Below are 27,055 nucleotides of genomic sequence, written 5' to 3' on the forward strand. Positions count from 1 at the left end.
TAAAATAATTATATATATATATATATATATATATATATATATATATATATATATATATATATATATATATATATATATATATATATATACACACACATATACATACATACATACACGATCCTGAGCTCGGGTTACTGTCTGTGCAGAATTTCACGTTCTCCCTGTGGGTTTCCTCCCATCTCCCAAACACATGCATGTAGGTAGACCCTAGGTGTGAATGAGTGTGTGTGTGTGCTGGACTGACCTCTTTTCCAGGGTCTATTCCCACCTCACGCCCTGTGTTCCCGTATTGGCTCAGGATCCACCGCGATACTGACCAGGATAAAGCACTTACTGAAGATGAACAAATGATCAATGTACACACATTTCCATCTCTCCCACATGCACTTAAATACATTCAACAGCCCAATCCACAGCCATTTTCACATTTAGTAAAAGGACCATGCAGAAGTTACATGCAGATCACTTACCTGAGCACACTTCTCACAAGTTTTTGGTAGCAGGTGTTGGAAAAAATCAAATGTGATTCATCTGAAAATGCAACAAAAACAATGAATACAGGAAAATATGACCAGACGTACCAAGAATATGGATTTTCATCAGTTATTGTCAATGTTGTCAATTCTTTGGTGTAGTCTGTAGGTGATATTTTTTGGCGGTATGAATTTATCACGTGTGTATTTGGGAGGTTGGGTTGTGGCCAAAAAACAAACAAACAAACAAAAAAACCCAACCCTTTGACCATCACCCCATTCAGGCTAATCAGCCTACAATATCCTCATACTGTTCAAAGATTATACACAATGGATACAAACAGGGCGTTTTTTTTTTGTGGCCAATTCACTTTTTGTTATTAACTGAATTAAAGCATAGATCGAATTTATTTATACGATTCATTTTCTGTTTTGTCATGCAGGATCTAACTCTCAGGCCATTTCTGTAGACACCACCACATTTTTGTTCCTTTTTGATGGAATGTTTGCAGAGCTCGAGTCATGCCTATCCGTGACATTCTTCATCTTTCTATCAGTAGCCCCTAAGAGAAACCACCATCCTGAATAGGCTGTGGGCTTTTAGCTTGACTAGCAGCTGCTAAATGAATCACTCTATGAGGGTAAGCTTACTTATTTTTAATGACACCTACATTATAACTGATGGCTGCTTTGTTGGGAAAGCATTTTGGCCTTCGATAAAAAGTAATGTGTCTACCATTGTTCGTAGCATCCAACAAGAACTTTGACCCGTTTGACATTATTCTAACTGGTAAAGTGCTCGAGTAAATCAGGTGTGTGGGGAGTAGAAATAAGTGGAAACTGTGCAAAGCGGTGGATCTCTAGAGATCTAATTGAGAACTCCTGATCTAGCCGACTGGCCTCAGAAGTTTTGTGGCACGGTGTTTGTTTACTCAGGGTAATTCTCAACTCTGATCAGGTTTTGTAGGAGCAGTGGGCTTCAGGAGCAGGCAAGAGCCATCGGGACCTAGGGTGGAGTGGAGCGCAAGGATCACGTCGGGAGCAAGCTGCTGTAAGTGGACTCTGAGCTTAAAGCAGGGCTCGGCCTAGAGATGCCACTTTAAAGCTGACTATACTACAGGAACCTGGTGAAGAATCGGCTTCCCGCAGCACCATACGCCACTGTCTGAGGAATATGTAAGTCAATTGCATTCATCTGATATAATTAACCATAATTTTACTAAAATTATATGGTAAAAAACAAAAACAAAAACAAGAATGCTATGAATTAGCAAGTTTTTTTTTATTTTTTATTTTTTCCCAAACATAGCTTTGTAAAATGTGCTTGGCTATTTAAAAAAATGTGTAAAGTCTATTGAGGTGTCTGTATTGATTGAGGTTGTTAGTAAATTTTCATCATCAGCTGGAATAACACTCCGCATGGTAGAAGTGGGCATTCTTATTGGGAGCCATAATAATAGAAGCAACATCTGCATATAAAATAAAAATATAGGCTAGAATTGTTGTTTTTTTGTGGGGGAGTTTTTGGTGCGTGTCTTCAGTTGGCCAACACTTGGGGAATCTATACTAGTAGATATGTTTAGTAAATCATTTAGTCAGTTATTAGATAACAAAATGCCAGTTGGAGGTTTGGTGCCATCACACGCTCATATGCCGGTTTACTTAATTCATTTACTGAAAATGTTTTCCAGAAATATGAATTTGATACTGTATTAACACAAGTGTAATAAATGGTGATGTATGTTATATACAGGGCCTATGCCTAGTTACTTTTAGTGTATGTGTTCATTTTATCTCAGACCTAAATTAATTTAAATTGTATGTGAAACGCTGTTGAATAGCTGACCTGACTTAAGCTATAATACAATTAATAATTTTGGTTCTTTTCAATAACATTTGAATACCCCCCCCCCCCCCCCCCCCCACTTGTTATCCAATTACATTAGCTCTGCATAATCCCTGGCATAAAATATTTCAGCCAAGTTGTCGGCGCAAACTTTTCGTTATATCCATTTCAGTGTTTCTTCCTCTCTGCTCTCACTCTGTCCTGCAGGTACAATTAGCAACCGAGTCTCAGAATTTTCACAATGCCAGCTTTAAATAAAATGCTGGTTCTCAGTGTTCTCTTGGCTTTCTTGGGCTATACTAAATGTCAGGATTTGACAAGTAAGTATATAAGTGCTCGTTACTACAATACATTACAAGACTGTCACTGTAAACTCGGACACATCACACACTTAGACTGAAGCACAAACCAGAGTTTGATGTCACTCCAGGAGGTGGTGAATTTGGTATTTGATGCTCTGAAGTTCCACCTGTAAGGGGCAGCACAGAGCCACACCAGGCCAACTAGACCTCCTGTACTGACCCTGTGTATTCCTTACTCTCTATGGCAATGTGCATTATGGGTATTCTGTACCATCGAGGGTTTATCATTTTGGCACATTGCAGTATTTCATGAGCAAATCAGATGTTTTTTGGCATGGCTACAAAATAGCAAAACTTTCAATAAGTAGAAAGCGGTTTCAGGCAACCATCCTACTATTTCTACTCATGCAGTCAGCGAATCAATCTAGGAAACACAACTATACACTTTGCCCTTCATGCAGCATTTTTAAAATTTTTCCTGATGTGATTTTAGCCCCTAACACGATTACTTGGCCAATAAATTTAGCAGTGAAGTGTTTAATTTTCTTCGAGTACATTACTAGTATTAGGCTGTTGGATGCCTTTAATGTTGTTGGCTGTTATTCTAATTGCAGTTCATTTGCCCTGTGTGTGATTAAATCATGCACTCATTATATCCAATTAAAAGACTTTTTGAGAATAACAAAATGATTGATTGAAGAATTTCTCTGCCAGTCTTTCGGAACCTAGTCAAGAAAAGCTCAGCTGGTTTCCATTCTCGTTTTCTACGTATACAACTGGTAATGTTTTACGAACATTTCTAAGCCTCAATATCTGGACCGACTTGGATAGCCAAATGTTGGCAATGTGAGTGAAAACAAATTGCACTGTATATATTCGGTATGATTTTTCTATCAACAACACAGTGTGTCTATTTGGTTTTCTAGGTTATGACCTGCTGGAAGAGTTCCGTTTGGTTGAGAGCAGAGGGGTGAGGCAGGTGAAAGGCTCCGAGCCAGACGCAGTAGCGTATCGTGTAAACCCCTCCCTGCATCTAAGGAAGAGCTTGAGGTACTGTAGAATTTATTTTTTTTAATTCTCAAGTTAAATGCAAACAAGATTCACTATGAATAATTCATAGTACTTGCTGAATAATAAGCTGGGACTTTTAGGGGTTAATTGGCTCTGAGGAAGACCAGAGTTACACACAGATCATGCACAGGTGGTGCAAAAGCTCATTCATGCCAAACCTGCTACTTTGCCAAGGTTTAAATTGAGACAATGTTATACTTGGACACATGAGAAGTGTTTAGTCCCCTGCGACATGTGGTGTTCAGAAGGAATGTTTTTTTTTTTTTTTTTTTTTTTACTTTCATGAGTTTTCCATTGGTCCTGATTTTCCACCCAGTGCAATCATTCCCTCCTACAAACAATAGCTCTTGTTTCCTTCTGCTGATCAGATTTGATAAGTGCTAACCGTTTCGGATCAGAATTTACTGTCGAGTTGGATTACTGAGACAACATGCAAAAGGATTTCATTATATGGATCAAACCGCTATATATTTTCTTTATTCAGTGAAAAAAACAGAGCTGTATTGAAATTCCCCTAGAGCTTCACAAGCTTAAGTACAATATAATATGCTGCTGGGACCACAGAAAGCTACAACGGGTTAGTTCTGTGATTCCAGGAACAGCAGTAGTTTCTCCATGTGTTGGGTCTTTCCTAGTTGTGTGTGGGCCAAGCAAGCTGTCCTCAATGAACCTCTGCAGCTTGACAACCAAATCATGTTTACACATGGAGAAGTGCACATTAGTGCAAAATCATCGACCAAGTGTTCAGGCAAAATGTGGTCAACAGCATCAAGGAAAACAGAGAGAAGGCTGAGTGGGGGCCTCCCAAGTAAATCTGTGCACTTATGTGGATTGTGAAACAGCCTCATTGTTCTCAGAAACATTAACTTCAACAGCATTCATTTCAACAAACTGGTTCTGTTTAAAAACAAACCAAAAAAAAGCCACAGAAGCTATAATACACAAACAAGCTAAACCATAAAAGACAAGAGTGGAAAAAAAAAAGAATGCATGTGGCCTACATTAAAACGATTTAAGATCACCCAAAGAACACGCAAAAACTGTATACAAATACAAAGCTTTGATTGTCTGATTCTGTTAAATCGTTGTTGCCTGTCGAGTGATTACACTTGTAAATTCATTGGATTGTAAATGTTATTGCACTTGCATTTCCTGTATTTATATATCAGTGTCATAATCTCTCCCACATAACCACTTCTGCTAATCTGTCACACACACTGTCTCTTATTTATATCTCTCGAACGCCCAACATTTTGGCCAACCTCCTATTCATCCAGCGACGTTTACCCAAATGGTCTGCCTACTGACTACTCTGTCATAGCCACTTTCAAGATAACCAAGGATGAGGCGAAGGCGTCCTGGAACCTTTGGCAGGTTAGCGACCCCGAGGGCCGGGACCTGGTAGGGCTGCGTTTTAATGGTGACTCTAGAACGCTGGACTTCTTCTACAGCAGCCCCAGCAATATACAGATGCTGCGCACCTTCCACGGTGTGGAAAAACTGTTCGACGGTGAGTGGCACAAACTGGCGCTCAGTGTGAAGGGAGACCAGGTGAAGCTACTGGTGGACTGTGAAGAAGTGAGCACCGAGCCGCTGGATGAGCCGAGGCCAGTCATCCTCCGCGGCTACACCTCCATCGTCAAGAGAACTGCTGGCGGTCGCTCGGTCTCTGTGAGTAACACTCAGGAATGTGACTTCAGCCTTGTAGCATCAGTCGATGTCATTTCTTGAATAATTTTTATGTACATTGGAAAACGTGTGAACTTTGGGAGGCTATACATCATGGGTGGTGAAAAAATGTAGATTAAAATGTGTTTGTAAGGTGTTTGACCACCACAAGCCTCCAGAACATCAATGCATCAGAAACCGATGCACTAACATATAAAGCATAGATTATAGAATAGTGTAATTCTAAACTGTATATTATACAGTACAGCATCAGATACAGATACTCTCAAATGTAACAGATCACTAGCAATAATGAAATCATTTTAAATCAAGTTAAGTAAATGACAGTGCAGCAGTTGTTACAGTATTTGCAATTCAGAAATCCACTAGAAACAAATGATCGTCATACATGCACAGAAGGGTTGTAACGCAATGGCACTATCTGTATCTGTTTAATGGTTCAAATATCCATATCTGTATTGAGATTTGAACCCAAATGGGTGTGCCCATCGTTTATTTAAAAAAAAGGTTAAATATGAACCCTACCATTATGCCCCCTGAAACACAAGAAAACGGTAGAAAAAATCCAGAAGTAGAAATGCCAGCAATGTCAGCATGATCTAGTTCCTCAATCTCAGCTACTTCACTCTAGTTCTTTATATATTTTTATATATAAAAATTTCCCAAAATATAAACAAACTAGTAGCCTTGTTTAAACCACCCTGATCAGGCATTTACTAAGGATGCAGTTAATGAATGTGATCTTTGTTTGTTCATATCAGTGTGCCTCATATCTAATTAGAACACATCATCTGTTCATTCTGAATAATGTAACTGAATTCCTAAATTCCACAGGCAAGTCTAGTTTAACTGAAAATTATTTTCATGAACAAACAAATTATATATGGCATTTGTTTATATATCGATATTTCATACCGATATTACCACTTGGGCTATATTATATTAAGCGATTACATTATACTGAACAAAAGCTTCAAATTGAATAGTACTGCAACTGAATGTTATACACTGGATGTCCATGAATCTGAGGCTAGTATAACGTCATTGGCAACTTTAGCAACTCATTGGAATCTATTCCTAAACAACGTAGGAGTGATTTATTATAAAAAGTCTCCTAATCTGGCAATATAGGCCTTGTGTTATAACTCATGCAGGGGTAGGTTTAGTCATTTCTCTAAGACCATAACCCTGTTTAGTTTTATATTGGTCAGAAAAGCTTAGAGCTAGGCATGTGATTGAGGACTGCAGGAATCAATCATTCACACATCATGCTACATCAGGCATGTAGTTAAATGTACACACTGGTGCCCTGTGATTATACAGGTGGACCTGCAGAGGATGCGTGTTTCCTGTGATGCTGACCAGGCCTATTCTGAAGGCTGCTGTGAGCTCTCCAGTGTGGTGAGTCAGCATGTGGTGTGTGTGTGTGTGTGTGTGTGTGTGTGTGTGCATGCACGCTTACAGTTTCTGATCAGTGCCCATTATAACTGTTCTCCTTCCCCTTGCTTTTCATAGTGTGGAGGACATGCAGAGATTGGCCTGAGTGCTAGTAGAGGCAGAGCCACATGTAAATGTATCCATGGACAGCCAGGTCCGCAGGGAATTTCTGGTCCAAAGGTAGCCATATTTTCATCAAAGCCTTTTCCCTGTAGGTACACTGCCCTCCATGAATATTGGCACCCTTGGTAAATATGAGCGAAGGAGGCTGGGGAAAATTGTTATTGTTCAATCTTTTGTTTAAAAATAGATAAATAAATAATAATCACAAAAATACTCCACTGTCATGGATATCAAACAATTCCAATCACAACACAGGTTTATCCAAAAAAAAAAATCTTTGTTAAATATAGATGTGCTACAATTATTGACCCCTTTAGTCAATACTTTGTGCTACCTCCCTTTGCCAAGATAACAGCTCTGAGTCTTCTCCTATAATGCCTGATGAGGTTGGAGAATACTTGGCAAGGGATCTGAGATCATTCCTCCACACAGAATCTCTCCAGATCTTTCAAATTTCGAAGTCCACAGGTTATCGATGGGTTTCAAGTCAGGGGACTGGGATGGCAATGACAGGATCTTGATTTTGTGGTCAGTGAACCATTTTTGTGTTGATTTTGATGTATGTTTTGGATCATTGTCCTGCTGGAAGATCCAACCATGGCCCATTTTAATCTTTCTGGCAGAGGCAGTCAGGTTTTCATTTAATATCTGTTGATATTTGATAGAGTCCATGATGCCATGTATCCTAACAAAATGTCTATGTCCTCTGGCAGAAAAACAGCCACAAAACATTAAAGATCCGCCACCATATTTACCCGTGGGCATGAGGTACTTGACCATATGGCTACCTCTCTCTGTGTGCCAAAACCACCTCTGGTGTTTATTACCAAAAAGCTCTATTTTAGTTTTATCTGAGCACAGAACCCGATTCCATTTGAAGTTCCAGTAGTGTCTGGCAAACTGAAGACACTTGAGTTTGTTTCTGGATAAAAGTAGAAGCTTTTTTCTTGAAACCGTTCCAAACAACTGGTGATGTAGGTGACTTCGGATTGTAGTTTTGGAGACTTTCTGATCCCAAAACACAACTAACTTTTGCAATTCTCCAGCTGTGATCCTTGGATATATTTTTGGCCATGTGAACCATCCTCTTCACAGTGTGTTGACAACGCATCCAATTCCAGGGTTGACTCATAACATTTCCAGTTGACTGGAACTTCTTAATTATTGCCCTGATGGTGGAAATGGGCATTTTCAATGCTTTGCTATTTTCTTATAGCCACTTCCCATTTTGTGAAGCTCAACAACATTTTGCCGCACATCACAGCTATATTCCTTCGTCTTAACCATTGTTATGAGCGAGTAAGGGAATTTGGCCTATGTGTTACCCCGTGAAACAGGAAGTCATGGTTGAACAATTTCCTGTTCCTAGTCACTCAGGTGTACTAAAATTTTTTTTAAATATCAATGGGAATATACTTGAAATATATTTATCATATGAATTCATAGGGGTGCCAATAATTGTTGCACAAATATATTTAACAAAGATTTTTTTTTTTTGGATTAACCTGTGTTTTGTTTGCAATTGTTTGATATCAATGAGAGCAGAGTATTTTTGTGAATTTTTGCACAAAATCAAACATTTAAACAACAGACAATTTTTCACAGCCTTCTTTGCTCATATTTACCAAGGGTGCCAATATTAGTGGAGGGCACTGTGCTGATCTGTCCCTGCCTTTTTGTCCATGCACAGGGTCACAGAGGTCTGGCAGGAGAGCCTGGAGAACCAGGGCGAATGGGAAACTGGGTAAGAACTGCAGGCCAAAAACTCTTACCTCTATGCGGCAACCTCAACGACAGCTAACTGCAGCCTTTAACTGATTGAGCTTCTGATAGAGGCTTATTAAGGACTCACCGGGGAACAAACATGCAGAGTCATGAGCTAGTTGGTGGAGTACAAATGAAAGAAGAGAAGGAAAGAGAAAGAGAAATGAAGAGAGACAGTAGGAGTAGACCTGGCCTGGGAAGTTGTGGAAAATGGCAGTGAAAGCACTTCTGAGTGAAGGCTTGATGGAAACAGAGCTAGGAACAGGCCTTGCTTCGAGATGGTAAATATTGCGGCTTGCCTCACTCTTTTAGCACGGACATGTACAGCTGGCATTCAAGGCAATAATCAGCTTTTATTATGATTACATAAAGCACCACTAAAAGGTGAGTCTCTGACTCTCACACACACACTTATAACTCATAATGTGCATTCTATATAAAATCACCATGTTTGGTAGATGAGAAAGCTAGAATAGTGGCCTGTATAACGGCACACTCCCTCATCGCCTACATTGGGCACGGGTGTTCAGTAGATGAGACTGTGTGCCCTCATATAAATCAAACGGCACAGTGCGTATGTTCATAGAGTAAGAGAAAGAGAATATGAGCTTTAGTTCAGGTGGTAAGGAAGAGACTAAGTTACTACATTGCGAGCCAACTCTTCTTTGTTTGAAATATTGAAATGCATATTTTACGGTATAATTATGAATTAAAGGACAGTGTGTTTGTTGTTCTAGTTTACTAAGTGTTTAACTCAGAGGGGATAAATTAACAAGGCGTGAACACTCAGGTTGATGACAGCAGACTCAAAGTGATTAAAGCCAGAGAATAGACAGCAAATACAAAGGGCATGGTTTCAGGATCAGCTTAATTAGAGGACAAGGCACATTGCATCAGGATCCACTTACTTTGTATACATTTGACTGGTGTTTTTTTTCCCCCTGGGCAGTTCTTTCCACTCCAGACCTTTTACTAATTTATGTCTTTGATCTACATCCAGTTCTCAGTAGTGAGCTGGAAAAGGAGAAATATCTTTAAACCATGTGCCATGCACAAAATGATCTCGTCTTCAAGAGAGAAACTACATGACTGTGCCACGAGTTATTCTTAATAGGAGCGGGCATCCTTAAACACTGCGAAAGGTGAAAATTAATTCCGACTGAGTGTGTGTTTCACGGTCAGGAAAACACGTGTTTACTGTTGCTCTGCTGGAGACAGCGCAGTATTTCCTGCCCTGCAAAGACACACTGGATATCCGCTGCACTGGGTGGTCTTCGATACACCAGACAAATTCCACTGTCCGCTCTTACCTCCAGGACCTCCAGCGGTCCGTTTACTCTTTGACACTTGCAGTGTGTCTACAGACCAGGCTCAGCTTGTGCTAATGAACTGCTTTTAAATGAAAACGGGCGCTAAGTGAATAAGTGCTTGTTTATGACTGAAAGTGATGAGTCAACTTAATGGGGAATAGACAAAGAGAGTCAATTAAGCATTTGGCTTCGGTGGTGCAAAGCAACAATTAAGGCCCATTTTAGAAGCAATATACCACAGAGACAGCCTTCTATCTGTTAAATATGTGACAGCTAGTGTTAAATTCAAATGGAAAAAAGAAAAGGCATCTGGGATATAAACCCACTCAGTTCAAAGGATCCAGGTATTTGCACGTCAACGCCATAAATGTTAAGGTCTTAGTTTTTCCTCACTAGATAAATAACAGGGGCAATGAATTTTTATAAAGACTCAATGCAACCATCTTCAAAACAGTTATGCGCCTTTTATGCTCAGTTTTGCTCAAGTTCAAATTCTAGAGAAAGCTCTAGGCAGTCTTTTATACATGTAATGGTAATTTGATAAACTCCCATATTATATATTTCTATATATGTATGATTTATACGCTATGCTTTAGGATGAATAATACAACAGGAGTTTAAAGGGTTAACAAAATCTTAAACTTCTTTCATAAGATATTGAACCTCACTGCTGTTTTACATTTAGATACAAGTAGCACAGCAGCAACTGTGCAGTTTATTTACTGTATGCACTTTTCAGTTTAGATTAAAGCAAAAAGTAAAGCAACTTCGCACTGGTCATACATAAGGCGGCTTTTACCCATGGAAAAAACACACAACATTAACACCCTTTTGCGGCTTATTGCTTGTACAAAATAGCAAACAAAACAATATGATTAAATCCAGTGTTCGGTAAATAATTCATGTTATTATTATTCATAATATTCACTATAAACAATTATTCTACCACACAATGTAGTCTGTGAACAGACTTGCTAAGTAACATACCTGAAAGATTAGGGCATTCATAGGACAGAATAGTGTAACGGTTTTATTGATTTTAAAACCTGGTGCATTAATACAGTATTCAATTATTGCAGTGTGGTCACATGTATGCATATAAGGATTTTACTATGGCTTCAACACATCTCAGGCACGCAGATTTAAGAGCTGAAGCTATCCAATTTATAATGACTAACTGTAACCACATCATTGCTTATTTATTGTAGGGGCGACGAGGAGATGCTGGAGAACATGGAAACATAGGCCAACCTGGTCCTAAGGTAAGTCACTTATTATATCTCAACAAAACCTTCAGTTTTAAAGATTGTCATTTACTACTTTTCCCACTGCCCTGATCTGTGCATGGCATATTCTCTGCTGCGAAAGGTTCTATACAGAGAGAGCTGAACTGGATTGAATGTGTTTCCCTAGGGCTATGCCGGGATCAAAGGAGAGAAGGGAATGCGAGGACTCCGTGGCCCTGAAGTAAGAGCATAATGTATACGGCATTTGCGATTCTGCTTCTACACATTCGCAATGTTAATGAATCTTCCTCTTGCAGGGTGACAGAGGGCCTAAAGGCCTGAAAGGTTTACCAGGTGCTGCAGGCCACAAGGTAAGAAGTATAGCAAAGATATAAACTCAGACATGAGCTGTCTTAAGAAATAGTGAGGGAAATCCTCATATCTTCCAGTCGCATGTGCGTGCTTATAATCGGCATGTATTACATCACTCAACTGTGCAAACAAATGTATTGCAGCATTCATTTTATCAGTGATTTTTACTGCATGCTATTCTACTAACAACCGTAGGGAGTGCGAGGGCCTCCTGGAGAGAGAGGGGAGACTGGGTTGCCAGGAGAGAGAGTAAGTTGGACCTAAATGTTTTAGCCCATTTTAAAAGCAACTGCTTTGCAGAAGTTCATATTGCTGCTGGATAATACATGACTCATTTGCTCCTTCCAGGGTTCAGTGGGAGATCAGGGGTACCTGGGGATTCCTGGATATCAGGGAGTAAAGGTACTTTTAGTGCCTTTTGTGGTTTCAATCACAAAAACAGGTATCTACTGTGTGTGGTCAGACGGTCTCATTGTTTCCATTTGTCCATCTCTAAAGGGAGACGAAGGCCCCTCTGGAAAAGATGGACCTCCAGGACCACAGGGCCTGCAGGTATGCAAATGGAATAGAGGCATTAACACACCATGCTCCATTATTTACCACAATGACATTTAAGACCCCTGGTCTGCTTTTAAATCAAAAACTAGTCACCTCAAAGATCAACCATGCATGCCTTACTTGGGAAATTATTAAGTCTCTATGCAGTTGAGTCTACCGAGGAATTCTTCTAAGCAAATGCCTTTGGCTCTGACTGTTAAGCAGTTATAGTCTACTATAGCTATGGTTTTTGTTATGTTTTATTAAGGACGTCATTGTAGTTGGCAGTGAGAACACAAAATTAGCTGAAAAAGTGATGTTGCTAGCTGAATAACTAGAGCTTTAAGCTTGCTGATTAGCAGCTGCTTGTATACGTTTGTTAAGTAAGAACAAGAACTGACATCAGGGGCATAACTTTGTTTTTAAAAATCTTGGGGACAAGAATCATGACAGGACGCAAGTTAATCAATGACAAACCATGTCCAAATGTGAGCCAAAAGCATGTCTAAAATGTCTCACGGAAAACATTCGCTTCCATTTTGTTTAAATCCGTACCAGCTTAAACGCAGCAGTCATGGAATCATGGATGTTTATATAGTTCACATCACCTACATACTTTGAATCATTAGAAAGAAAGAGAATGTGGCTAAAAACTATTATCCTTATGCAAATTGTTATACGTCCATAAAGAGCATAACATTTTTTTTGTAAAATGCATAGCTACAATCCAAGTTAGGAACCTCTTTGTCTCTTATTCAGAGATAATTGCAAAAAATTACAAAACTATTTATTTATTTATTCATTCAAGTTAATGCCTATAAGACTGATTACAAACAGTGATTCTCTCTATGCTCTTACAACAGGTTCTTTGGCTAAATTGTTTTTTTTTTGCTATAGGGATTCTACTTGAAAAACTGTTCTAGTGTTTTACATAGAACCTTCAACATTAAGGGTTCTAGATTTAAGCATTTTTCTAGGTTTAGTGGAATGACCCTGACTCAATATAAATGTTGTTGGTTTGCTATATGACAGGGTGTTGTGGGAGATCCTGGTGAAAGAGGAGAACCTGGAGAAAAAGGAAAGCCTGTAAATATTCCACTGCTTTACATTATTGTATTAAATTACAAATGTATTACCATACTTTTAGTATATGCTTGTCTCTTTTTCACCCTATCCAGGGTATACCTGGGCCTAAGGGAAGAGTTGGAGACATGGGAATAAAGGTAGCCATAACCTACATGCATCACATCACAACAAAGAAATGGAAATGTGTTTGAATAAATGGAAAGGATATGAATTTTTCAGGGTATTGTTGGTGATCCAGGTTTACCTGGAAGGGATGGAGACCCTGGCATTGAGGTATGCTCTGTTACTATGATGTTACTGCTCATTATACTTCTTCCATCTCGCATTTTCATTTTTGTGCTAATCTCGACTTGTTTCCTCACAGGCTTATCAAGGACTTCAAGGGCCTGAGGGCAAAGCTGGAAAAGTTGGCGACAGGGTAACGTCAGCTTTAGTCACAAACATCAGTCTTAATGAACAAACGTTGTGTGTAGCCATAAAGTATGGTGGACCCTTTTTCAAACAGGGTGAGAAAGGTGCTCAGGGCCCTCCAGGGAATATGGGTCATCAAGGACGTCCTGTGAGTACTTACTATTACTACTACAATCTGCAATCAGGTTACACATCATCACCTGAACAAATGACAAACTCAGCCTTCTGCTGCATTTAAAAAAACCCAAAACATTCTTTAGGGTCTGCAAGGATATAAGGGCTCAGCAGGAAAGCCAGGAAGACCAGGACTCATTGGGCCACCAGGAAAAACGGTAAATGTTTTGGAAAGATATTTCAGAGTGCTGTGAAATTGAAGTGCATTCTCTATGAAAATAATTCTCATCCTAAAATGTGGTATTTTATTTCTAGGGACATATAGGATTACCTGGAAAACCAGGCCCAAAGGTAAAGAACTCCACTCATTCCGTCACTGTAACCACATGCTCACTGTGCTCCAAAATGATGACTGAGATTGCATTGTATGACAGTAAGGGGTGAGCTGGTATGTGCATTAAATATACTCCGATATAGCATATTTTATTTCTGCTAACATGTAATATCCATAAACATCTTGCAACAATATATTCTGTCAGGAGGCTTTCGAGTTAGATCACATCACTGTATGGCGTTTCAGTGGTTAAGGATACTTAGATTCTCTTTCCATACAGGAAAATATCTATAAAACAGATACGATTCATGTTGTAAGACTCAAATATTTGTACATAGATGTACATCTTGACCATCTCTGATGCATCAAGACAGTTGACATACGAAAAGTAAGACCTTTACTGGTACACGGTTAAAATTCTATTAAATTAGGCTCATTAAGAACACGTCATTGAACTGAACAGGCATAATCATTCACACATCACACAGTAAGTGTATTATTTTCCATATAATAGCATGGTTTGGAGTGTGCTGTTCCGGTTATACCACAGCGATTTGTCATTTATTTATGCAGGAAACGTGGCACATTTTAACGTTTTATTGCTAGATTAATATCGTGGAATGTCCGAGAGACAAGTTCAGTCCTGGTCTCACTTACATTATAGACACAATAAAAAAAAAATAATACCCAAACAAACAAACAAAAACTTCCCCCGCCTTGGTTTTTTTTTCCCTCTCTCTCAATCAGATCACTCACTCACAAAACACATCGTGTCATTTTACTGAGGTACCAGAAAGCGTACCTCCATCCTGAAGTCTCTCCTATGCTTATAATCTTCTCAAAGCACAATGACTATTACAAAGCGCTTACAACCGAGACCATCCATAAATGTTAAAATGTCTCCTAACAAAAAAAATCTCTACATCACCGATTAATACACATTTTACTTTGTTAAACATGTTTTTTTTTTTTTTTTTAATCTGTTTATTATTGGTCTTATATTATTCAGAACATCTGCCATACAAGTCCCTGTGTATGAGCGGTCACTATAGAAACAATAGCGCATTAGAAGTGCATTAATATTAACCTATCATTCATGTTACAGGGGGAACTACTTTCTGAGCCGTGCTGTTATACGAAAATAATGAACTCCCCTTTTGATCAATCAGATTTGAGAATTCAGCCATGCTGTGGTATAGTTATCGAACTGCTGTTCATGTTCTTTTGAACATTATTCCAGGGTTTAGAGGTGTTGTAAGAAAAAAAAAAAACATCATCTACCATATGCAACTGATCCTTGGAAGTAACAGTAGACAATAAAAAATAAATAAATCTCCACAGAGAAATCAATAACCTTACTGTGGGTTGACAAAGTACCCAACATTAGCATTTACACTTTTGTCAGAATTTAAAAGGAGGACATTTCTTTTATGTTTATCATGTCTCCCTTTTGCTGCTGAACTGGGCAGAGCTAGCAAATATAAATGTGTATCATCACAGTAGGAGTGAAAGTCAACATTAAATGACGAATTACATGCTGGATATGAAGGAAGAATAATACAGGACCTGAAACAGCACACTGTGGGACACTATTGTACAGCTTTAGGCTTTAAAGAATCTCCGTTTATGTTAACAAACTGCTTATAGTCTGTCAAATAAGATCTAAGCCAGACAAGAACTAATGCCTAAACCGGTTGTTTATTTAGTCTGTCGAGTAAAATATATCACAGTAATTAATGTAACATGCTGCATTCAAATCCAGTAGCACCAAAACAGACACAAATCCAGAATCTGAGGCAAGCAGTGGGTCACTGACCACATCAGCCAGCGCTGATTCTGTGTTAAGACCAGCCTGAAATACATCCTGCTTGTTATTACTATTTAGAAAAGAATAAAGCTGTTGGGTAACAATTTTCTCCAAAATCTCAAGGATATGCACATGAACCTGGCTGTGGGTCTCTGACAGTGTGGAATCCCCACATGTTTAAACAGTGGTGTCATGTCTGCCCTGCACTGTGTGCCATGTCGCCATGCACCGCCAGCTGGCAACGAGAGCAGCCACACAACAAACTGTCTGTGACTAAAAACACAGAGTCCTCTGTTCTTGTTCCAGTGTCAGTTCTCTACTACAGTCTAACCTTATGAAATGGTCTATACTTAATTCAAAATTCATTCAGTGGAAGTCCCCATGATTTTGATCATTTTCTTCATACAGAGCCATACTCAGAGCAGAGTTAACTTCCTCGTGAGGATTTAATCCCGAAGTTGCAAAATCAGTATTCAGACCTGTGACATACTGTAACTAGGAAATTAAGTGCTATTCAGAAGCTACGCAAGAACTGCACACACGGGGTGGACTTTGCCTAAAATATAGGTGCGTCACAGTTACGTAGGATTCTGTCCTTGGACATTTTTTTTGTATGATATCGGCTTCAGTGATAATTAGAGTGAAAGCCATAATGTTAAATAAAACAAACTTTGCAGTGAATGTGATATATATATACACTGGACCCCAGTTAGACATTTCAATGCTTGCCATCTTCTCATTCACACAGTAGATCAGTGTTAGTCTTGTTTTTCATTTTTTTAAATTCTCTCCTGTTTCTCTGTTACACTGTATTACTCTTGCCAGCAAAATAAACTATTTCCTTCTTCAGTCCACATTTGCTATCCCTGATTTCTTTTGGGTTCGAAAGCAACTACTTTTGTTTAAAGGCACTGATTTAGACACGACTGAAAAACTTGATCTTGGACGCTTGACTTGATAAAAATCTGGCATTCTCATAGCAGTGAACACAGGTGATTTGCATAATCTGGATGCGGAGCCAAAAGAATCAACTCAACCAGATGCTTAATATATCTCTAAATACGCACAATTTCCCTGGACAAATAGTGACGTGACTGATGTTATCATGTCGTGTTGTGTTGAATCGAAGTAGTCTCAGTATTTAGCTGGATCATTTAGATTAAGTTTGTAGGGGACATTAACAGTGAATCGAATGAATCATGTACTTAATGATATGCATGCCATGCTGTGTAGAACATGGAACGCAGAAGCACCACACATCCTCTCTAGTCCAAGTCCTTGAAAGGATGAGAGCAAAGCTTGAAAACTGTACTTGCACTGAACTCCTCTAATTTATTTTTATTAAACTATAAAAAGGTGTCATTTCCTATTGTATAGCAAAACCAATATACAGAGGAGAATATGGTTAATTTTGAGTTTTTCATATTCGTGACTGATGGTGCATTTCATCTATTCATCTGCTAGATGCATATGATGTTTAATGGCTCAAAGCTGCAAAAACACCGTTATAACGACTTTCAGCTGAAAAATCCAGTAGGCCAATCTAGAACAGACCTTTTCCCCTCCCTCACAGACAAATTGACTAATGCCTATTTCAGGGAAATGTGCATGGGCTAGAATTCTTCAGGCCATAAGGACAAAAAGTGGTAGTACACACCTAAAACATGGACAAACAGTCCAGTAACAAACACGGAGATGAACATTAGTAAGAAACTCCACTACTTTGGGTTTTTCACTCTCAAGTACTTCAATGTATTCTGCCTCTTATTATTTTCTTACATATTTTCTCCCTCATGTAAGGATTGGCAAGCAGTTTGAAGATTAAACAGTTGGAAATCTCCAATGTAAAAACAAAAAAATGGAGATACGTATCCAGCAAAAACAAAATGCGTTACCGTTGGTAGTAATGTATATAAATAAAATAAAATAAAAAGTCAAAAGAAAGATAGCAATGCTTCTTAAGTGCAGTGGTGATGCGACAAACATGTTGAACATACAATAGCTGGATAGCTAGGCCTTCTATATCTGATTTTCCTGCTATTACTTGTGTATTTCACAGGGAAGTACTGGTATTCCAGGATTTCAAGGTGTAAAAGGGGAAAAGGTACTACAACTTCATTTATTATGTTTGCTGTGCACAAATGTCCTTTTTGTGTGTGTGCATTTAATGATGTTAAGATTTCTTGATTATGCAGGGTGAGAAAGGACAAAAGGGACCAAAAGGAAGGGTAAGGTTCACCCTAGATTTTACAGTCTTCAGTAGCTGGTACTGTTTCTATTAGAAGTATTTTAAAACTGTGACTGCACTGAATGCAGTCATGATTTGATATCTTTCCAGCCAAGTAATACTGTATGACAGTTGTAGAACTGCAATTGGATCGTATAATCTTAATATGCACAGACAATAGCAGTGATGTTTAATATGTACATCACTCTGAAGTTCCAATCCTGACATTGATTGCCAAGGCAAATGGGATTTTCATAGACAGACTTAATATCTGCATATACTTAAGCAATATCTCATGAGCAAGAGTGCTTGCAAGTGTGAGACTGCTTTTAGACAACAGTCCTAAACAAGAAATTAATGTCAAGTAACAGATATTTTGTTTATTTTCACTGACGACGAAAATAGTTTCTAAAGAAGCCTCAGCTGGATGTTGCCATGCAACATGGACTGACCGACAGCTCATAGTATGTTTAGTAACAGTTTCAATGTAATGAACTATTGCTATTGGAAGTTTATGAAGCAAACACAGACAAGCGGAGAGATACAAACAGTGAAATGTAGCAATGCAGTTATACTAAATATCAAATATGACTAATTGTTGTATCATTTAAAATAACTTGTTTGTACATGTTGAAGGTGGGGGATAGAGGTGAGGTAGGGCCACAGGGAGGCCTGGGGAAGCGAGGGCCAGCTGGAGATACTGGCCGTAAAGGCAACGAGGGGACCAAAGGTGTCCAAGGAGACGAAGGGCCGGAGGGCTTTCTGGGACCTCCAGGTCCACCAGTGAGTACTGGCTGTGCTAACTAATATCTTAACAACCCCTTTACTGCCTTCTTATATTAATAAACTACTCAAGAATTTATTAACCCCTTGACCCAGACTATAAAGTCAGGACTGGTTTTACAGTTTTCATCACCCGGAATCTAGACAGTGACTCTTCTTCACACATACAGATATTTCTGAAAACATTTTTACAGCTAACAAACAGCATTTTTGAAAATCTCAACAAACTCACAAAAAAGTTCTGTTCTGAAAATGCTCGTCATCAGATAAGAAGGTACAGTTCACAAATTTACAAGCTAGTCAGCGGCAATAATGAATAAAGTCACACAATGATAAACAATAACAAATTACAAACTACAAATGATATGTGCAGATTCGCAGGTGACAGTTTTGTCAAAAACATTTTTTTCCGGTCCACACGAAAACACTAAAACTGAGAATTAAAATTTCTCCATCTTGAAGGGTGTTTTTAAAAAGCTTGATTTTCTGTGACCCATAATGGCATTTTTAAGTGGATGGAGAGCCAAAACACAGAAAAATACACGTTTTCACAAATATCCATATACTGTACATGTGGCCATATACAAGTACCAAGAGATTTGGGGGAAGAAAAAAACAAAAAAAACCAAAAACAAACACACAACCCTTATTTTTTTTATGGTCATGGGTTGAAAGGGTTTCTATGGAGCCCCCCAGTGTCAGGTAAGAAAAAAAAATACAGGCATGTGTAAACCGTGCCCTCAGATTTGTAATCTGTGCCCTCAGTTTTGTAAACACCGCATTAAAGCTGGGTTTATATTGGACATTCGCTGTACATTCGAGCTTCTCTCTTCTATTTCACAAGAAATAAACACACAAAAAGGACATAATGTGCATTGAGTGGACATAGAACCAATACAACTGAATATATTTTTTAAATTTCTCCCGTTAAAGCCCACGGAAGCCAATCTTTGGGAGACGCAGATCATCGGCGCCTTATAGTAATGGAGTCAGTAAGGGACCATCTAAAAAGTGCATGACCTGGGCATGTCTAATATATGTCTAGGATATCTAACTTATTGCAGTGTTAGGATACAGTATGGATAAAGAATTTTTTTAGCATATATATTATTACTGATATACCTTTTTATTACACATATAAACTTATCGTGGCATATAAAAATCTTATACAGTTGCCCAGGTCATGAACTTTTTAGACAGTCCCTTACTGACTCCATTACTATAAGGCGCCGATGACCTGCGTCTCGATTGGCTTCCGTGGGCTTTAACGGGAGAAAATGTAAAAATATATTCAGTTGTATTGGTTCTATGTCCACTCAATACACATTATTAATACAATACACATTATGTCCTTTTTGTGTGTTTTATTCTTGAGAAATAGAAGAGAGAAGCTCGAATGTACAGCGAATGTCCAATATAAACCCAACTTTAACAAGGTGCACGTGGTTTACAAATCTGAGGGCACGGATTACAAATGTGAGGGCATGGTTTACACATGGCTGTATTTTTTTTCTTACCTGACACTAGGGGGGCTCTGTAGGTTTCAGAGGATTTGTTTACTGTGACTGAGAAATGAAAACAAATGAAGGAGTTCCATGAACACATTTTGTGCAATAATACATATGTCAATGGTCTACTAACTAGAGTTTCATAAACTATACTCCTTTACATTCTCATCACCCAGTTACAAAGCACTGAATCTTCAAAGTTAGTCATTCTGCCACCTGGCATTACATTCATAAAATGTGTGGCAACCATCGTGTGTCAAGAGAGCTAATAAACACTCTCATTAGGGTGGTTTCTGCAGCTTGGGGCAAGGTTTTCATTTAGTATGGGCTATAAATCTATAATGATCCTGGTAAAATGTTGTTGGCTGTATTTGCTTCTCCCTCATTACAATGTTAGCCATTTCCTTTCCAGGCTTTGGTATAACATGGGGCAAAGCTGTCCTTAGCTGGCTGATTTGCTTCAGAGTTGGGTCTAAGCCAGTAATGCATGTGGTAATAATTTCTCTCCCAGGGCCCACCGCTCTCAGCCCAACATGTTATCGAGGTCTGCAAGCGTGTGGCGCTGGAACAGATGTCCACATTTGCCAACTCTGTGAAGCGGACATGTGCTGCTGTGTGTCCACTCTACGGCGATGTGCCTATGGGTGCCCCTGGTCCCCCAGGCCAAAAGGGACCACCTGGACCACCTGTGAGTCTCCCATTTCTGCATAGCTTTAAACTAAAAAAAAAAAGAAAAGGCAAAAAAAACCCCAGCAGCAACCTTTAGATGTGGTTTGCTTCAGACATCACAAAGTGAAAATGCATGTTTTTGAGCCCCATTAGACGTCAAGAAAATTTGTTTCCATGGTAAACAAAGACAGAATGTGCACCATACATCAGCTCTCTCAATATTTCCTGGGCCAAGTTAGATACATAGTGTGTACGCTGTAAGAGAACATGCTGAAGGGCTTGATAGTACTGGTTGGAATTAAAACACTCAAAAACACTCAAAATTTCCAAATGTCTCATAAGAGGTTAGCGACAGAGGCATTTACTGTGTCAAATAGTCAGAGAGAATCCCCCATCTTCCCTTGGAATGGAAAGTTCCCTTTTCTCTAAATTACCAAACACGTTCACTTGGGAGGCTCAAAGGCAGATAAAAGTTCACCAAGCCTCCAATGCATGTAAAAAGTTATAAAACTGACACTGTATGGGTTATAAAAACCCTCTGCACAAGAATTATGATGCTTTTTTCAAGTCATACTTTTTATGACTTCTGATGCTTTAAAGGAAAGACATTGGGTTCCAATGTTATGAAATAAATGTTCTGAATAGTCAGCAGAAATTGATTAAAACATCCTCTGAGCCATAAAACTCAAACATTTGTTTGAATTTATGCAATAGCTATAACTGAACCTAACTAATAAATTACATTACTTTTGTTGAACCGTCATTAGGGTGATCCTGGCATTGATGGTGTTGATGGAGAAGTGGGGCAGCAAGGATTCTATGGAGAGCCTGGTGATCCAGGCAGACAAGGGGTGCGAGGTAATACTTATTCATAATCGTAATTTTCATATGCATTTGATGAAGGGCAATATAAAATTGAAATGTAAAAATATAGCTAGCAACAATAGGATGTACAAACACCTTTCAGATGCTTGAAAAAAAAAGTTGATTCAAAAAGTAGCTGGAAGCCATACTTTTTATTCACTAAGTAAATAGAGCCAACATCTGTCAGGAGAGTGCGCATACTACATTTGGCCAGCCGTTAGGCTTCCATTCCAAAAAAACATCAAAAAGACTGATGCTCACACAGATACATTCAAAGGATGCTTGACAATGTTTGAAGAATTACCACATATACTACCTTATTTTGGTTAGAAAGAAGATGGGATACAAATGGTGATGCATGAAATACTGCAAAGATAAATGGTTAGTTTAAATGCATTTAGTTGCTTGAGTTGGTTTTATCTACAGTCCCGTCTGAAACTACTGGGTCGGAAAAGCCAATTCATTTGCTAGTGCTGTACATGATACTTGGGTTTGAGATCAAAAGATGGATTTGAGACCAAAGGTTAGAATTTCAGATTTCCTGGTTTTTATATCTATACATTTTGAACAACATAAAACATAGAACCTTTTGAATTAGACCAACCATTTTCACATCTTGAAGTATAGTAAAGTAAATAACACTTAATATTTGGTTGCATATCCCTTGCATGGAATAATTGCATCAAGCCTGTGACTCAATGACATCACCAAATTGTTGGTTTCTTCTTTTGTGATGCTTTTCCAGGCTTTTACCACAGCCTCGTTCAGTTGTTGTTTGTTTCCTGGGGTTCCTCCCTTCAGTCTCCTCTCCAGGAGGTGAAATGCTGCTCAGTTGGGTTAAGGTCTGGTGATTGACTTGGCCTGCCACCCCCCCCCCCTGATAAAGTCCTTTATTGTGTTGGCAGTGTGTTTTGGATCATTGTCTTGCTGCATGATAAAGTTTTTCCCAATAAATTTGGATGCATTTCTCTGTAAATTAGCAGACAAAATGGTCATGTAAATGTCTGAATTCATACCACCATGACTTACATAAAAAAAGATTATTGAGCATGTTCCAAAAGCATGCATGCAAGCCCAAGCCCGTGAGCCTACCTCCATCATGTTTCACAGATAAGCTTGTATGTTTTGGATCATGAGCAGATCCTTTTTCTCCACACTTTCCGATTCTAACTGCTGAGGAGTGGTTTGCAACTTGTTGTATGGCCTCTATATTTCTGCTCTCAAAGTCGTCTTCGAATGATGGATTGTGCCTGCCCTGTGGGGACTGTTGATGATGTCACTGACTGTTGTTTTTGGGTTGTTTCGGTCATCAGCTGTTATTTTCCTTGGCCGATTCATTTGGTGTCTGTCATTCAGTACATCAGTGTTTTCTTTCTTTTTCAGGACATTCCAAATGGTTGCATTGGCTATGCCCAATGTTTGTGCAATGCCTCTGATTGATTTTCCTTTTTCTCAGCTTCAAAATGACTTGCTTTTCTCTCATAAACAGCTCTCTGATCTTCATGTTGGCTTATCCCTTTTAACAAATGCAGTCTTCACAGTTCAAACTGAATTCTAAAACCAAGAGTAGATGTTAAGAGCTATTTATTGTTTAAACAATCAATCTAACAGGACACACCTTGGTAACAAGAAACACTTGTCAGTCACATGTTCTAATATTTTTACTTACAAATTGGGTGGTCTGATACAAAATGCGCACTGTTCTATAACACATGTACATATAAACACCAGGAAATAAAAGCTGAAATTCTCAACTCTCATATTTATTATATCTTTTGATCTCAAACCCAAATGTCTTCAGTCTACGGCCGTTCCATTCCAATATTTTTGGAGTGGACTGTATACAGCAAGTCTGAGGTCCAGGGTGTACTTTTGTAACAGAGAAATGAGAAGAGCTTATTATTTAGCATTACAAAAAGCTTTAGGCGAAAACACGATCAAATCAAATATCATAATGGATAATAATATTTGTATTGTTGTAGAGCTAATTAAATTACCGTTATGCATTTATTCTGCAATGCCACACATGATTATTAAACAGTATAGAGAGTGGCAGTATACCATTAATACATCCAGTTTATAGTGTGGTTTTAATAGTTTACTTTTTTCATGCAGGTGATCAAGGAGAGAAAGGAGACAAGGGTCTAAAAGGTTATGGTTTAACTGGTTACACTGGAGACCAGGGACAAAAAGGTAATTTCAATTATTACGTTCATATGAATCAGCTTCACTCTTACTTTTCTCATCTTAAAGTTGAGGTCAAAAGTTTATATACACCTATACTAAAGATATTCAATCTCCATTTTTCACAACTCCACACATTTCATTTTACCATACATTTCTTTTGGTAAGTCCTACTTTCTTCACATCAGAGGTAAACAATCATTTAGAGACATTTATTTCAGCTTTAATATAACTACATCAGTATTAAAGTGGGTCAAAAATGTACATACAGCATGTTGATAATGATCATAGCCATGCATAGAGGGAAAAGGTTGTGGCTTTTAATCTGAAAAATACCATCCCAACTTTGAAGCCTGGGTGTGGCATCATACTGTGGGGGTGTTTTGCTGGAAAACTGACTGGTGTACTTCAGAAACTAAATGACATTATAAGGAAGGAGGATTATCTAGAAATGTTTAAGCAATAGCTCAAGACATCAAAGTTAAAACTTGGTTAAAGAGTAAAAGTATTGGAATGGCCATCACAAAGCCCTGTCCTGAATCCCAAAGAAAGAGAGTTACACCAGTTATGTCTGGAGGAATGGGAAAACCCCCCTTAAAAGCATTGTGAGAAGTTTGTGGAAGGCTAACCAAAGTGTTTATTCAAAGTTAAGCAATTAAAAGGTAATGCCACCAAACACTACCAAAGTGTGTGTGTAAACCTTTGATCCACTGAAAATCATATATATAGTAAATAAAGGCTAAAATAAACCTCTTGGAGATTAATTGATCTAACACAGAAAAATTTAAGTATGAATGTCTTGAATGAATGTATGCAAACGTTTGGCCTAAAATCTAACTGTAGATTTTATCATGAAAAATTACGTAGTATAATTTTCTGCAAACATTCTCCGGTACTCTTCATGTTACAGTGAGAAAACAAATCAATTATTTGTTTATCAGGCAGACTATAATATCATAACTCTCGTATTTACAGGTCAGCGTGGGCGACCTGGCAGAGTATTCGATGGGCGCCCTGGTAAAATGGGTGAGAGAGGCCATGTCGGCCGACCCGGACTGAGGGGTCACCCTGGACTACCTGGGGTTCCTGGAGTTTGCCTGACTTCAGGGTGTGGTTTGCTCAATGGGACTGCTGGTAGCACACCCCAACAAGAACCCCAGAGCTCATCCCGACGGACATCACAGAGACAGCGGACACGCCCATAATGTTGTAGGATAACTGCAATTGTGTAGTGAGACAACCGATGTAAATACATACATCAAAATATACCTCCTCATCAAAAGACTTTAAGATTCCAGTAATAAAGCACAGAACCATCACAAACGTACAGTATCAACTGAGAAATGTATGTGGCTAACAATGTATTGTAATGATTACAAATATTGTCACAATGTCTTGTGTTTTTAAAAAGGTATTTATGTGGCTTCTGAATCATTCGTATGGAAAATTCCTCCAGGCTTCATGAAGGACTTTATTTTTCCTGTCCGAGTAAGCCCACACGGTTTCATAACTTCATGCTCAGGTGAGGGTACTGGGGAAGATGATTTAATACTGTATCTCAATAGGTTGTAATTGTATTTGGCCATGGGTTATTTGTGTTTTTCCAAGCAAGTTTCCCCCCTCCCCAAAGATACAGCATCACAGATCAAAATCTGTTTTCTCAGTATACATCAGACTGTTGATTTTGACCAGTTCTGCCATCACTGGTTTAAATGACCTAGAGACCAAGTCAAAGCCACCTCTGTGGTTGACAAACTTCTCACATGCTTTTCTTCTGACCTAGTGGTGGCCTTTGTGAGTGAAAGAAAAAAAAAATACTCATGGTTGTCATGCCATGCTTTATGAACTCCAGCATACTAAAATTTTTCGCCTTGCAGCTAAAAATTTCAGTTCTCATTAGCCCTCAAAGAAATTTTGCCAAAAGAGGATGATGTCACTTTAGTGTATGGATATTGTGCCAAATACTAAGCAAGCAGGGTTTTTTTCCCCCCCAGTTCTTTAAGCAAATGATCTTTTGTCCATCTGATGCTGACAGTTTTTTGGGTAGGTCACTGGATGTCATGTCCTCAACTTGCCAGGTTTTTTTTTCCCCCTCCAAATTTCCTGGAGAGTTTGAACATTTCGCAAATCCAGTAGAGAAGGATACTGCCGTCTGATCACATTCTTTTAGAACAAATAACACATGACTTTATTAAAGTGCATTTTTAAAGCTCTCCTTCAGCATTTTTAGCAAGTACCTTACATTTATTCTATTGTAATATAATTTTGTAATTTTTATTCACAAATAGGAAAAAAATAAATAAAATATTGCCCCATATAAATAGCATTTATAAAAATTTTTTTTTAAAAAGATCACTGATATTTTCCATCACTTGTGTATATAACAAAATGATTAAAGTTATTACTGCTTTCTCAAAGTATTATATAACCCAGCTGCTCCTTATTATTTTCTCTGCAATAATTTATTTCCTTCTTTTAAAAGGACAATTATTACATGGCCTGTTTCTAGAAAAATTGTGAGGATGATCCAGTTATCCTATGAGTATCGTCAGTGCTTTCATTTCTGATGTCTAGAATAAATGTTCTTTTAATAGCTAGATAAACTGAACTAGACTAGATTTATTTTTTGCTTCTTTGGTTTGTCTACTGAAGCTAAGATCCTAGGTCAATTATAATACTAAGATTTCTAACTTGGTTCTGGGTGTTTAAATTCCTGGAGCTCGAGTATTACCTTACACCTTTCCTCTTTGACTATAAATAAAACTACCCGATAATTTAAGAAGAGCCATGATAAGCATTTCTGCTATATTGGTAATTTTGGCCTAATAAGAACATATAGAATATACAGTATCTCACAAAAGTGAGTACACCCCTCACATTTTTGTAAATATTTGATTATATCTTTTCATGTGACAACA

The 27,055-nt window shown here is 38.4% G+C and overlaps 1 protein-coding gene across 1 annotated transcript; it reads left to right on the plus strand.

Annotated features, from left to right (window-relative positions):
• The first annotated feature begins 240 nt into the window (after positions 1-240).
• On the plus strand, positions 241-27,055 carry zmp:0000000760 (collagen alpha-1(XXII) chain). Its single transcript, XM_017463057.3, has 28 exons — positions 241-1,114; positions 1,432-1,649; positions 2,527-2,639; positions 3,548-3,671; positions 4,970-5,363; positions 6,705-6,782; positions 6,897-6,998; positions 8,632-8,685; positions 11,224-11,277; positions 11,429-11,482; positions 11,559-11,612; positions 11,809-11,862; positions 11,962-12,015; positions 12,112-12,165; positions 13,183-13,236; positions 13,329-13,373; positions 13,456-13,509; positions 13,601-13,654; positions 13,742-13,795; positions 13,908-13,979; positions 14,077-14,112; positions 17,962-18,006; positions 18,098-18,130; positions 18,766-18,912; positions 20,932-21,108; positions 21,857-21,947; positions 24,069-24,146; positions 25,113-27,055. Exons 3-28 carry the CDS (start codon positions 2,561-2,563, stop codon positions 25,340-25,342), a joined length of 2,325 nt encoding a protein of 774 aa, XP_017318546.1. The 5' UTR covers positions 241-1,114; positions 1,432-1,649; positions 2,527-2,560; the 3' UTR covers positions 25,343-27,055.

Source organism: Ictalurus punctatus, chromosome 3 (genome assembly GCF_001660625.3).
Source record: "Ictalurus punctatus breed USDA103 chromosome 3, Coco_2.0, whole genome shotgun sequence".
NCBI lineage: Eukaryota > Metazoa > Chordata > Actinopteri > Siluriformes > Ictaluridae > Ictalurus > Ictalurus punctatus.

Bases quoted from the DNA above. Each gene is read 5' to 3' on its own strand.
- zmp:0000000760 (XM_017463057.3), top strand. From the start codon at position 2,561: ATGCCAGCTTTAAATAAAATGCTGGTTCTCAGTGTTCTCTTGGCTTTC. The intron at 8,686-11,223 runs GTAAGAACTGCA...TATTTATTGTAG, and splicing joins CAGGGCGAATGGGAAACTGG to GGGCGACGAGGAGATGCTGG. The intron at 13,374-13,455 runs GTAGCCATAACC...TGAATTTTTCAG, and splicing joins TTGGAGACATGGGAATAAAG to GGTATTGTTGGTGATCCAGG.